Source organism: Hemitrygon akajei, chromosome 15 (assembly GCF_048418815.1).
Source record: "Hemitrygon akajei chromosome 15, sHemAka1.3, whole genome shotgun sequence".
Taxonomy (NCBI): Eukaryota; Metazoa; Chordata; class Chondrichthyes; order Myliobatiformes; family Dasyatidae; genus Hemitrygon; species Hemitrygon akajei.
Genome location: NC_133138.1, coordinates 38,994,948 through 39,010,259, shown reverse-complemented (window position 1 = coordinate 39,010,259; position 15,312 = coordinate 38,994,948). Strand labels below are relative to the sequence as shown.

At 41.5% G+C, this 15,312-nt stretch overlaps 1 protein-coding gene across 1 annotated transcript in view; it reads left to right on the top strand.

Annotated features, from left to right (window-relative positions):
* LOC140739553 (protocadherin Fat 4-like) overlaps positions 1-15,312 on the top strand; it is a 290,758-nt gene that overhangs the window by 13,077 nt on the left and 262,369 nt on the right. Inside the window, exons 4-5 of the mRNA XM_073067948.1 lie at positions 5,143-7,503; positions 10,604-10,891. Of these exons, the coding sequence (XP_072924049.1) occupies positions 5,143-7,503; positions 10,604-10,891 (2,649 nt within the window). The remainder of the gene's footprint in view (positions 1-5,142; positions 7,504-10,603; positions 10,892-15,312) is intronic.

Sequence of the window (15,312 nt, the reverse complement as noted above, 5' to 3'; positions counted from 1 at the left end):
TCTCGGATGGTATGTTGCTTCCCTGGTGCCGGGGTCCGAAACATCTCAGATCGGGTGCAGGTTATTCTCGAGAGGGAGGGCAAGAATCCAGATGCTGTGGTCGATGTAGGGACCAACGACGTGGGTAGGATGAGTGAGGGGGTCCTGCGTAGGGAGTTCAGGGAGTTAGGTGCGAAGCTGAAGAGAAGGACCTCCAGGGTAACAATCTCAGGATTGCTACCTGTGCCACGTGCGAGTGAGGCAAGGAACAGAAAGATTATACAGATTAATACGTGGCTGAGAGGATGGTGCAGGAGGGAGGGCTTCAGGTTTTTAGATAGTTGGGCTTTGTTCCAGGGAAGGTGGGATCTGTTCCGAAGGGACGGTTTACACCTGAACTGGAGTGGTACTAACATTCTTGCAGGGAAGTTTGCTAGTGCTTCTTGGGGGGGCTTAAACTAAATTTGCAGGGGGCGGAGATTCAGAATGAGAGAGAGGATAGCGAGATGAAGAATAAAGGACAGGTGGGGACTACATGGTTCCGGAATATTAAGTGTGTAGTAGAGAAAGGAAAGGCGGAACAAGTGATAAGGAAGACACATGTACAGAGGGATGGTCGGACGGAACATGGAGTTAAATGTACAGAAAGAATAGGTAAATTTAGGAAGGACAACAAAATTCTAGGGGCGTATAGCCCGATGGGAGTTCGGGGAGCTGGGCTAAGCTCAATAGGCAGAGATTCAAACAGAGAGAGGAGAAAGGGGCTAAAAATTCTATATCTGAATGCACAAAGTGTCAGAAATAAGGCGGATGAGCTTAAAGCTCAGGTGCGAATGGGTAACTATGATGTTGTTGGGATAACGGAGACATGGCTGCAGGGAGATCAGACCTGGGAAATGAATGTACAAGGGTATACGTGCTATCGTAGGGACAGAAATGTGGGCAGAGGGGGTGGGGTGGCCCTGTTGGTGAGGAATGAGATTCAGTCCTTTGCAAGGGGGGACATAAGATCAGGAGAAGTGGAGTTTGTGTGGATAGAATTGAGGAACAGTAAGGGCAAAAGGACCCTAATGGGTGTTGTCTATAGGCCACCAAACAGTAGCATGGATATTGGGTGCAAGTTGAATAAGGAGTTAACATTGGCATGCGGCAAAGGTAATGTCGCAGTAGTTATGGGGGATTTCATCATGCAGGTGAACTGGGAGAATCAGGTTGGTGCTGGACCCCAAGATAGGGAGTCTGTAGAGTGCCTAAGGGATGCATTCTTGGAACAGGTTGTACGAGAGCCGACCACGGACAAGGCTATTCAGGATTTAGTGTTATGTAATGAACAAGATTTGATAAGCGATCTTGAAGTAAAGGAGCCATTAGGAGGCAATGATCATAATATGATAAGTTTTTATCTGCAATTTGAGAAGGATAGTGGCAGCTTGGAGGTGTCAGTGTTGCAGTTGAACAAAGGAGACTATGGTGCCATGAGGGAGGAGCTGGCCGAAGTTAACTGGACGGATATCCTAGCAGAAAAGACAGTGGAACAGCAATGGCTGGTATACTTGGGAATAATGCACAAGGTGCAAAATCAGTTCATCCCCCGGAGAAGGAAGGATTCAAAGAGGGGAAAGGGGCCACAGTGGTTGACAAAGGAAGTCATAGCATTAAAAAAAAGGAAGTATGACAGAGCTAAGGTGAGTGGGAGGACAGATGATTGGGAAATTTTTAAGGAACAACAGAACTTAACTAAAAAGGCAATACAGAGAGAAAAAATGAGGTATGAACGCAAGCTAGACAGGAATATAAAGGAGGATAGCAAAAGCTTTTTTAGGTATGTGAAGAGAAAGAAGATAGTTAGGAACAATGTTGGGCCCTTGAAGAATGAATTGGGTGAAATTGTTATGGGAAACAGAGAAATGGCAGAAGAATTTAATAAGTACTTTAGATCTGTCTTCACTAAGGAAGACACAAGCAATCTCCCAGATTTATGGATGGGCCAAGGACATAGGGTAACAGAGGAAATGAAACAGATTGACATTAGGAAGGAAACTGTGATGAGTAGACTGATGGGACTGAAGGTTGACAAATCCACAGGTCCAGATGGTCTGCATCCTAGGGTACTAAAGGAGGTGGCCCTGGAAATTGCGGATGCATTGGTAATCATTTTCCAATGTTCCTTAGATTCAGGATCAGTTCCTGAGGATTGCAGAATGGCTAATGTTATCCCACTTTTCAAGAAAGGAGGGAGGGAGAAAACAGAGAACTATCGACCTGTCAGCCTAACATCAGTAGTGGGGAAGGTGCTAGAGTCCATTATTAAAGATGAAATAGTGGCATATCTAGATAGCAGTGATAGGATTGGGCAGAGCCAGCATGGATTTACCAAGGGTAAATCATGCTTGACTAATCTATTGGAGTTTTTCGAGGATGTAACCAAGAAGTTAGACAAGGGAGATCCAGTGGATGTAGTGTACCTCGATTTTCGGAAGGCATTTGATAAGGTCCCACATAGGAGATTGGTGGGTAAAATCAAAGCTCATGGCATTGGGGGGAAGACATTGACATGGATAGAAAACTGGTTGGCAGATAGAAAGCAAAGTATAGCGGTGAATGGGTGCTTCTCGGAATGGCAGGTGGTGACTAGTGGGGTGCCACAGGGCTCGGTATTGGGACCACAGCTGTTTACGATTTACATCAACGATTTAGATGAAGGCATTGAGAATAACATCAGCAAGTTTGCTGATGATACTAAGCTGGGTGGCAGTGTGACATGTGATGAGGATGTTAGGAGAATTCAGGGTGACTTGGATAGGCTGGGTGAGTGGGCAGATCCTTGGCAGATGACGTTTAATGTGAATAAGTGTGAGGTTATCCACCTTGGGAGTAAGAACAGGAAGGCAGATTATTATCTGAACGGTGTAGAGTTGGGTAAGGGAGAAATACAAAGAGATCTAGGAGTCCTTGTTCATCAGTCACTGAAGGTGAATGAGCAAGTGCAGCAGGCAGTGAAGACGGCTAATGGAATGTTGGCCTTTATTACAAAGGGAATTGAGTACATGAGCAAGGAAATCATCTTGCATTTGTACAGGGCCCTGGTGAGAACACACCTGGAGTATTGTGTACAGTTTTGGTCTCCAGGCTTAAGGAAGGACATTCTGGCTGTAGAGGAAGTGCAGCGTAGATTCACAAGGTTAATTCCTGGGATGTCAGGGCTGTCTTACACAGAGAGGTTAGAGAGACTGGGCTTGTACACGCTGGAATTAAGGAGATTGAGAGGGGATCTGATTGCAACATATAAGCTTATTAAGGAATTGGACAAGATAGAGGCAGGAAATATGTTCCAGATGCTGGGAGAGTCCAGTACCAGAGGGCATGGTTTGAGAATAAGGGGTAGGTCATTTAGGACAGAGTTAAGGAAAAACTTCTTCTCCCAGGAAGTTGTGGGGGTCTGGAATGCACTGCCTCGGAAGGCAGTGGAGGCCAGTTCTCTGGCTGCTTTCAAGAAGGAGCTAGATAGGTATCTTATGGATCGGGAATCAAGGGATATGGGGACAAGGCAGGAACCGGGTATTGATAGTAGATGATCAGCCATGATCTCAAAATGGTGGTGCAGACTCGAAGGGCCGAATGGTCTACTTCTGCACCTATTGTCTATTGTCTTTTAACTGACAGCGCCTTGGGAAGCCCAGATTAAGGATGCATTCGAGTGTAAGAAGGCTAAGTACAAGGAACCAGTAGAACAATGCTGGTGACAGAGGTAGAGAACACGTCGTGAGACTAGAGATGTGCTGTATATATGCTGGCTGCTTGCTCTGTAGAACCTACTCTCTCCTTGGCATTACAAGAGCTGCATCAGAACCGTGAAAGCGAGTCTACAGATGACCATGTATCAAGAGGCGTTGCGCGCAGGCTAGTGCTGCTGGTACACAACCCGGGGCCTTCTCAACCCTGGCTGGGTCGCCTGGGTCGCCTGGGCGAGGGTGTCTGATGTTGAAAGACCCGGAAGACCCAATGGCTCCAGGTTACATCACTGAGGTTGTGTGCCTGCGCATCCTAGGATGTATTGCAGTATCAAAAATTCTGCATTTTACAAATTCAAGTACAAAATTAAATAATTCATATTTAGGTCTAGCTTTATTAATATTTTATTTATTCGTGTTAGATTTTCATTCTTTATGTCTTTTGTAATTTTGTTTCTCTGCTTTCAGCCAGTAAGTTTTAACATTAGTTCTGCTATTCCCATTCATGCGTCTTTGCTTCACCTGGACCTGCAACCAGCTCGCTATCATTTTAAACCATTGTTGCAGTTAGTTCATGGCATATATAAGTGAGTTTTGATTACGGCCTAACGGAAGAGATGCAAAAAAATATATTACAAACCCAACCAGAGGAAAATGTTGTTAATGTCAGTAAAATAATTGAGTATATCACAAACATTAAGTGTAAATTCGCCACAGTTAAAGATGAAGAAAACGCTGAAATCTAAGTGAGAGGTTAGGGATTCTGCATAATGGTGATTATGGATTTGAGCGATATGTAAACGAAAACATATTTTGCCTTGTTTAGAAATGCAGCAGAGATTGCATCAAATTCCCTCAAATAGGACATAAATTTTATTTTTAATTGCGCAATAATTATCTTTATATATCTGAGCGACAGAATAACTCGTTTATATATTTATCATCGCTTAGATAACGTGTTTTGTTCAAATATCTATAAACTATTCTCTTTTGCAATGTCATTTCAAATTATTTTACGGTTTCTAAAAAAGTTTTAAGTTTAAGACTAACTGGAGTACAGTTTTGACAATATTCTCAGTGTAGTTATAGGCTGAGACTCTTTGTGTCGCTGTCTACCAATAAGGAGGTGAAATGCAGCCAGTGATCCACCACCCATCCCCCTATTAACCGGGAAAGGAAGCAAAATAATGGCGGTGTGTGTGCGAACGCAGCGAACCAACTGTTCAACCGATCGTAATATTTCAATTTATTTACCGCAATAAGGGTATTGGTTTGGATCTGATGGAGGATGATGTCAACAAAAATCTTTTCTCAGGTATTTACAATCTATCACACAGAAGGAATAGCACAAAAAAACATGCACTGTCTGCACGGAAAGTCGGTGATATCATCCATCTTTTTGCTTTGTGTGTGGAGTCTGGTTTCCGGACAGATTCGATACTCCATTCCAGAAGAGCAGGAACTCGGTGCCTTTGTCGGAGAACTCGGAAAAGATTTGGGTTTGAGTATTAAAGACCTGCCGAGCCGTAAATTTAGAATTGTTTCCTCTGCTTCCAAACAATATTTGGATGTAAATAGCATAAATGGAATCTTATTTGTGAGTGCAAGAATTGACAGAGAACAGTTATGTGGACAGAGCGATAACTGTGCTTTGCTCATGGAAGCCGTGATTGAAAATCCTGTGGAACAGTACCGAGTGGAGGTTGAAATTCTGGATGTAAACGATAATTCCCCGATTTTTCAGAAAAATGAAATACGTTTGAAAATATCAGAATCTACGATACCAGGAGCACGTTTTCTGTTAGAGGGCGCGAACGATCTGGATGGAAGAAATAATTCTATTCGTACGTACCAGCTCACTAAAAATGACCATTTTACATTAGATGTACAAAGTCTTGGGAAGTGGAAGTTACCCGAATTAGTGCTACAGGGCAATCTCGACCGGGAAAAACAATCAGCTTACAATTTGTTACTGACTGCTATTGACGGCGGTGCACCAGAAAGGTCGGGTACTGCTCGTATAACAATTGATATCTTGGATGTTAATGATAATGTACCAGTTTTTGAAAAATCGATGTATAGTGTTAGTCTAATGGAGAACGTGCTGCTAAATTCGTTGGTGATTAAGCTTAACGCGACTGATTTAGACGAAGGTACAAATGGCGAAGTCATTTATTCTTTCAGCAGTTACAATGAGCCAAGAATAACTGAAATATTTACGATTGAACCCGAGTCTGGGGAGATCCGTACAAAAGAAATGTTGGATTTTGAAGAAACTGATGTTTATCAGATTCATGTAGAAGCTAGAGACAGGAGTGTGCAGTCATTATCTACACATTGTAGTGTGCGGGTGGAGATTACAGACGTCAATGACAATACTCCTGAGTTAACAATTAATTCTGGAGCTGAAACAATCAGTGAGGATGTTGCGATGGGAACTTTAATCGCTTTGATTGGCGTAACTGACCGAGATTCCAATAAAAATGGATATATCGATTGTTCTATTTCACCCACCTTACCCTTTAACCTGGAATCTTCCTTTAGTAATTCCTACAGACTCGTCACAAATGCAAAACTGGATAGAGAAACCGCTCCTCAACATAAAATAACTGTAACTTGCAAAGACCGTGGGATCCCGCCGTTATCGACCATCCAGACAATTGTGGTAAATATCTCAGATATAAATGATAATACACCACGCTTTACGCAGCCGTCCTACACGGCCTATGTGGCGGAAAACAACGAACCTGGCAGTTACATCGGATCAGTGACAGCTCTGGATCTTGACATTGATCGAAATTCACAGCTGTTTTACACAATTCTGGAGAGCCAGATTGAATCAGTTCCCATTTCATCCTATCTCTACATTAACTCAAACAATGGAAGCATCTATTCAATACGACCATTTGATTACGAGCAATTTAAAAGTTTTCAGTTTCATGTTCGAGCTCAGGATTCCGGCTTACCATCACTTTCAAGCGAGGTTGCAGTGAAGGTGATAGTCTTGGATCAAAATGACAATCCACCTGTCATACTATCAAGTCCAACCGAAGGCAATACCAGTTTGCGTGTCCCACGATCTGCAGATCCTGGATATTTGATAACAAAGGTCATTGCCTTTGACGCAGACTCCGGTAAGAATGGAAAACTTTCTTATGAACTTCTACAGTCCAGCGATCCGGGTCTCTTTGTAGTTTCGTATAGTTCAGGGGAAGTAAGAAATGTCCGGCGATTTAAGGATAGCGACGCAACTACTCAGAGACTGGTTGTCCAGGTGAAAGATAACGGTTATCCCGCACTCTCTACCACGACCACCTTTACATTGACAATAGTTGAGGAACAGTCGGAGGGTCTGGTTGACGTCAATGAAGCGAGTGACGATTTGGAAGACACGCAGAGGTTGTCCTTTTATATAATAATTTCTTTGGGAGCAACATCTTTTATTCTTTTAATGGTCATAATTTTCCTTGTAGTGGCTATTTGCCCCACGGGCACCAATCCTGCTTCCAGACGTGCCTGCGCCACTAAGTGTTGCAGCAGAAGAGATTTGGAATACAAGAATTCGACAGTTAACATGCATATTGTGCCAGATTCCCACTTCCTTCCCAGTATCCTTGAGATTCAGGGAAATGGATCTCTTTCAGGAACACACTCATATAAAATTCGTTCCGCGAAGGAACCAGCGGAAATAATTTTCACACCATTCGATCCGCAAATGCATGGAACTATTGAAAAGCGCTCTAAATATGTGCCGGCAGAAAATACAAAAACGAGGAACAGTCGGTCGGATGGGGTGAGTGTAATAGAATTGATAGTAAATTACAATGTTATAGCAAAATTCTACCCTAAATTCCAAGTACAAAATAACTTTTATTTGTGGTTCAATTCCTTATGTATTTGTTTCATATATTGTTAATTTATATTTAAGTCGATCTCACGACAATGTTACTTCTCGATTTCTCAAACGTATTTCTTGCACCTGATCTAACCGAGCAATAGAACTTATAAGCAACACACACAAAACGCTGGAAGAACTCAACAGGCTTGGCAGCATCTATGGAAAAGAGTCGACGTTCGGGACGAGACCCTTATACAAGACCGGCCCTGAAGAAGGCTGTCGGCCCGAAATGTTGACTGTTTATTCTTTTCCATAGATACTGCCTGGCCTGCTCTCTTCCTCCAGCATTTTGTGTGGGTTGCTTTGGATCTCCAACATCTACTGATTTTCTTATATTTGTGAATACTAGTGTAACATAATCAACGTTCAGTGAATGCCTTGTAGTTGCACGGTACATGTCCTCCCATGTCTCGAGGTATTATTCACATCAGTTTAGTCTTACTTCTGTTTGCAAAATGCTCTATTCCGACTTCTCCAATTCAGATAAATCAGACAACCAAATCTATTGTAATCCTCAATCTCTGATCTAAGTGCTATTCTGCAAACCTATAGTAGTGCTGAGCTGCAGCACCATCTGGGATCTTGCTATGCTGCTGAAATGGTGGCATCAGCACGACATTGCAGAAAATTATTTCTGTCTATGCTGCTGACAAAAAAAAACTCCTGTAGGTTGTCACCCAACCTACACTCAGTTGTTGATAATCTTTTGTCCACATTCGTGGCAAATATCACTTACACATGAAAAACCAGCTCACCAAATGCTGATTTATTTTAGCATTTACCACACAGATTTCTTTTAGCATTTTACAAAGACCTCCAGAAAAATTGAAGTTAATTAGCACGAAGATGAAGTGAATCTAATTTTAGAAGTCATATTTCGTTCAAGTAAAATGTTCTTGGAAGTTCATATACAAATATTCCAACAACAAGACATCACTTTGGGAGTTTCTCACGACAATTCTAATCATCCATGACTGCTTAATAAAAGGCCGTCTGTTTAATGAAAAAGGCCATTTGATGACTGTTTAAGAGTTAACACTTTTGCCACAACTTGATGTCCACTTTTAAACATAAAAGCTGGATCAGCCAAACAAATAACTTTATGACATGGTTTTAAAGTTACGTCAAAGACAGGATATGCCGTTGAGAGTGATTCACCTATTGACAAGTAGTCTTACTAGGATAAACGAGATAAAACTACATCAGCGAAATTGGGATAATCTCTACTTGAGTAGTTCAGGTTTATCATCGCTGACATATCTCATTTTTGCGCAGCAGTGAAGTGCAAAACATAAAATTCATACAGTACTGTACAACGGTCTTATGCACATTGGGCGTGTTTAATTATATATAACGAAATGTGCCTAAGATATTTGCACAGTACTGTAGGAGCGGAATTAGACTATTTCGCTTATGGAATCTGCTCCATATTCCATCCGGACTGATTTATTATTATATCATGGCTGCCTCAAATTCGGTCTGTCGTCAGGGACAAGAGGGTGTCACTGCAAGTGAGGCGGCTAATGGATTCAAGAGATAATGGTGGAGGACCCTCAGCACTTGAGCTAGTCCTACAGGTCTGAGATTCTTGCTCCCTGTGTGGATGAGAGTGGAGCGCTGTGAGAAGGATGAATAACCTGACTGTGGCACCGTAGTTCAGGGAAACATGCAAGGGTGGGGGAGAGAGAAGAGAAATGTAATATAGTCAGGGGAATAGACAGAGTTCTCTGTCGCGAGGGTAGAGTGCCCCGACGGTTGTGTTGGCTGCCTAGTTCCCAGTTTCGGGGCATCGTACCTGACCTGCAGAGAAATTTGCAGTAGGCGGGGCAAGATTCAGTTATCGTGGTCCATGTGGGTACTAACGACTTAGGTAGAACGAGGGAAGACATTCTGCTGAGGGAATTTGATCAGCGAGGGACTAAATTAAAAAGCACAACCAAAAAGGTGATAATCTTTGGATTTCCGCCTGAGCCACGTACAAATTAGCACAGTATCAAGAAGATTAGAGAGGTAAATCCGTGTCTCAAGGATTGATGTAGGAAAGGTAGGTTGGAATGACAAAAAAAGAGAAATTCTACAAGGGTTTCGACCCGAAATGTCGACTGTCCTTTTTTCCTATAGATACAGCCGGACCTGCTAAATTCCTCCAGCATTTTGTGTGAGTTGTCCCAACGGGACGGCTCCACCTGAACCGTGATGGGTCATGGATATTAATGAATCGCAATAGGGCTGCGGATAAGTCTTTAAGCTAAATAGTGTGGTGGTGGTGGGTTCAACAGACTGGAGAAGTATGTATAAAGTAAAAGAAGTAAGTGTGGATAAGGCAAATTAAAAACAAATAAAGAGAAAAGTAAGAGTGGAGCGAAGAAAAATCAAGTACAAAATATAAAAATAATCCAAGATTTTAAAAGCACAATGAGCATAAAAGCAGTTTATCTGAATGTCCGTAGTATTCAAAACAAGGTCAGTGAACTTGTGGCACAAATCAGTAAAACGGGGTAGATTTGATAGCTGTTACAGAAACGTGGTTGCAGGGTGGACAGAATTGAGAAGTAAATATCCAAGGATATCATGTAGTACGGGAGGATTGGGAGGAATGTAAAGGAGGTGGGATAGCGCTGTTGATTAAAGATGAGATCAGGGCGACAGTGAGACACAATATATGATCTAAAGAGCAGAAAGTTGAATCCATCTGGAATTAGGAATAGTTAAGGGGAAAAAAATCACTGGTCACCGTTTAATAACATTGCAGTGGCACAAGCAATAAACAGAGAAATACCCGAGGCATGTAAGAACAGAACAGCCGTTATCGCAGGGAACTTTAACTTGCACATAGTTTGAGTGAATCATGGTGGTCGAGGCAGTCTTCAGGAGGACGTCATGAATGCATCCTTGATAGCTTTCTTGAACAGCATGTGATCTTATCTTAGATCTGGTTCTTGGCAATGAGACAGGTAAAATTAGTGATCTTGTAATTAGCGATTCTCTTGTAAAGATTGATCACAGTATGAATGAGTTTCCCATACAAATGGAGCATGCAATAGTTCGATCGAAAACCACGGTATTATGCATAAACAATGGAAACTACAATGGGACAAGGGAGGATTTGGCTAGTGTAAACTATGAACAGAAGCTATATGGTGGGATAGTTGATAAACAGTGGAAGACATTGAAAGAGGTTTTTCGCGGTACTCCACAGAAGTATATTCCAGTTAAAAGCAATGACAGTAAGGATGGGGAAAGCCAGCCTTGGATAACTAAGGAAATAAAAGTAAGCATCAGAGTAAGTGCTCGTGTGTACATAGTCACCAGTAGTACTGTGAATCTGGAAGATTAGGAAAACTTTAAAAAGCAACAATGAAATACTGAGCGAGCAATAAAGAAAGGGACCATAGATTATGATAATAAACTAGCACAAAATATGAAAACGGATACTAAAAGTTTTTATAATTATATAAAGCAGAACATGTTGGTCCCTTGGAGGACGAGAAGGGGGAATTGACATTGGGTAATGAGGAAATGTCCGAGCTTTGAATGACTATTTTGCGTCGCTCTTCACGGTGGCAGACACATCTAACATGCGAAAGATAGAAGTTATGGTGCGATGGGAGGTGCGGACCTCTAAAGAGGTAGTTCTGAGCAAACCTGGGCCTGATATAGATAAGTTCCCTGATCCTGATGGAATGCATCCCAGAATACTGAGAAAAAATGGCAAAAGCTTTAGTAGAAGCTTTGCTGAAAATTTACCTAAAATCTGTGGACTCTGGCCAATTCCGGCGGATTGGAAGACGGCATATGTCACGCCACTGTTAAAAAAAAACGATGTAGGCAAAAAAAAGTAACTAAAGGCCTGTAGTTGGAAAGATGCTTGAAGCTACCGTTAAAGAAGAAATAGTTAATAATCTGGAAAGAAAAAGATCTATCAGGCAGACGCGATGTGAATTCAGCAAAGCCAGGTCCTGTTTAACAAATTTACTGGGGTTCTTTGAGGCAGGGGTCGGTGCTGGGTGGGCAACTGTTCATGATATGCATTAATGACTTGGAAGATGGGACTGAGTATAGTGTATCTAAGTTTGCAGGTGACACTAAATTGAGTGGAAAAGCAAATTGTGTAGAAGATAAGCACAGTCTGCAGAGAGCAATAATAAGTTGTGAGTTGGCACGGGTCTGGCAGATGGAGTACAGCGAGGTCATCTACTTTGCAAGAAAAAATGGAAGATCAGATTATTATTTAAATGGCAAAAAATGCTGCTGTGCAGAGGAACTTGAGATTACTGGTGCATGAATCACAAAAAGTGGTTTGCAGGTGCAGCAGGCTATCAAGAAGGCAAGTAATATGTTGGCTGTCATTGCTAGAGGGATTGAATTTGAGCAAGGAAGTAATGCTGTAACTGTACAGGGTATTAGTGCGGCCTCGCCTGGAGTACTGCGTACAGTTCTGGTCTCATTACTTGGCGAAGGATATACTGGCTTTAGAGGCCGATTAGAGGAGGTTCACCAGGGTGATTTCAGAGATGAGGGGGTCAGACTATGAGAAGAGATGGACTTCTTGGGACTGTACTCGCTAGAATTCGCTAGATTTCTGAAGAATGAGAGGAGATATTATAGAAACATATGCAGTTATGAAAGGGATAGATAAGAGAGGCAGGAAAATTGTTTCCACTGGTAGGTGGAACTAGAACTAGGGAACATGGCCTCGAGATTCGGGGAAGTAGATTTTGGACAGAGAGGAGGAGGAACTGCTTTTCCCAGATAGTGGTGATTCTGTGGCATTCTCTGCCAAATGAAGCAACGGAGGCTGCCTCGATAAATATACTTAAGACAAGGTTGGATAGATTTGTGTATAGCAGAGGAATTAAGGGTTATAGGGAAAAGGCAGGTAGGTAAAATCCAATTTTCCTCTCAGCCCCAAAACTCAAACTTCTAAATAGAGTATAAAACATAGAAAATCGAACAGCATATGACCTTTGGCACATGATGTTGTGCCAATCGTTTAAACATAAGACCATAAGATATAGGAGCAGAATTAAACCATTTGCCCCATCGAGCTTGCTCAGCCACTTCATCATGGCTAATCCAAACTCTTTTCAGCCCCAACATCCTGCCTTCTTCCCATATTTCTTCACGGCATGACCAATCACGAATCTATGAACCTCTGCCTTCAATATGGACAAATATTTGGCATTCACAGCTCCCTGCAGCAAACGATTCCACAGATTCACTACCGTCTGTCTGAAGAAATTTCTCCTCATCTCCATTCTAAAAAGACGCCCCTCAATTCTGAAGTGGTGTCCTCTGGTCTTGGACTCTCCCACTATAGGAAAAATCCTCTTCACATCCGCTCTATCAATTCAATAGTTTTAAAAGCGGTTAGCTCTCATTCTTCTGAATTATAGTGAATACACTCCCAGAGCCATCAGATGTTCTTCATATTACAAGCTTGGAATATTTTTGTGAAATTGGTATCATTTTTATGAACCTCCTTTGAACCCCCCTCCAGTCTCTCAGCTTCTACTCCTCTTGAAATGAATTCATAACGGTATATAAAAGGTAAGGTATAGAATAATGCTCAAAGTTTTAAATCTAAATGAACAGAGAATAAGAAATAAGGTGGATGACCTTGTTGCACTTTGGCATAATTGTCGGGTATAATGTTCTGGCCGTCACTAAGTCTTGGCTGAAGGATGTTTGCACTTGGGAGCTGAATGTCCAAGGTTACACATTGTGTCGAAGGGATAGGAAGGTAGGCAGCAAAGGTGGCGTGGCTCTACTGATAAAGAATGGCATCTAATCAGTAACAATGGAAGATGTTGAATCCTTTTTGGGTTGAATTAAGAAACTGCAAGTGTAAAACGATCCTTATGGTAGCTATATAGAGACCCCCAAACAGTAGGTTGGATGCAAACTACAGAATACAACGGAAAATTAGAAAAGCTATCTCAAAAGGGTAATGTTACGATAGTCAAGGAAGACATTAACTTGCAGATAGATTAAGAAAATCAGATAGGTAATGGGTCTTAAGTGTGCGAATTTGTTGAATACCTACGAGATGACATTTTAGAGCAGCTTGTCACTGAGCCTACTATGGATCGGCTATACAGGATTGGGTATTATATAATGAACTGGAGCCAGTTAGGGAGCGTAAGGTAAAGGAATCCTGAGGAGCCAGTGATCACACTATAATTGAGTTCAACTTGAAATTTGATAGGGAGAAAGTAAAGTCTGACTTAGCATTATTCGGTGGAGTAAAGGAAATTCTAGTGGTATGAGAGAGGAGTTGGCCAAAGTAAATTGGAAGGAGATGCTGGCAGGGCTGACAGCAGAGCAGCAGTGGTTTGATTTTATGGAACAAAATGAGGAAGGTGAGGAAAGTGCATGCCAAAATCAAAGAAATACTCAAATGGCAATATAGTACAACCGTAGCTGACAATGGAAGTCAAAGCTAACGTAAAAGCAAATAAGAGACCATACAACAAAGCAAAAATTAACGGGAAGATGGAAGATTGTGAAGCTTTATTTTAACCCACAGAAAACAACTAAAAGAATTATTGGGAAAAGATAAAATATGAAACCAAGGTAGCAAACAATATCAAGGTGGATAGAAAAGGGTTTTTTTTCCAGTATACAAAAAAATAAAAGAAATGCAAGTGGATATACAACCGCTAGAAAACGAGGCCAGGGAAATAGAAGTGGAAGAGAAGCTGAATAACAATCAGAGAAAAAAAGCAGATCAAGTTTATCCCAGCCTTTATCTAGGTTATTGTTTCACCATCTGCACGCAATAACTGAAAGATATATTGAATACAAATGAAACTGCATTTATGCGTCTGGATTACACTGAAGTATTGCTCATTTTTGAAATTATTGGCGTTGGTTGTACTTGGGAATTGCCATGAGGAACTACTGAGACGGGTGTGATTGGAATATTTGGCTTCCAGCGACCATAGTATCGGTCTGGAACGAAGAATGACTCTTGATTCATTCACCAGCCTTGAAGGCAAATATACTGGCTTAGATAATACTGAATAATACCTCCCGCCCGCCTTCGTCCAATTTGTGATGTAGCTTCACGGTATGGAGTCTGGTTGTCCGAGAATATGGTTCAACACACTTTTTCTGCAACAACTAGAGATGAACGATATGTACTTCAATTCAAGGAGCATTCTGATAAACAAGGTCGACGTCACGTTCAGAATCAAACGTGTTCTGTTCTGATAAAGCAATTATTTTTATTTTCTAAAAGCTGAAATCCTGGAGAGTTCAAACTTTGGCGCAGCATATGGACCTTGTGAATACTGATATCTAAAACCTCTATAGAATGATTCGATGGAAGTCTTAAACATTTGATTTCGAAGGTCATTGACAATGTTTATCTGAAATCATAATGCTTTCTTTGAAGTTCCTGGGCACTTACAAGTTTAAGAAGTACGTTTCAGATAAATATAATAGCCTGTATGGCGCAGTAGCGATGCCAACAGAAATTGTAATTTTCCGCAGGCAATAGCAAAACTATACCCCAATTACTTGGTGTACCAATTCAAGAACATTCACGTGTGGATATTAAGGTCAGTTGTGCTTATTGATGAATTTATGAGGATTCTTTCTGAGATTTGCACTCTTTCCCAAATTTTAAGTGTTGTCAAATAATGTTGCATAGACTTTGTCTTCTGTTCTACAATTCAGTCTGCATCAAGTGGTTCTTCA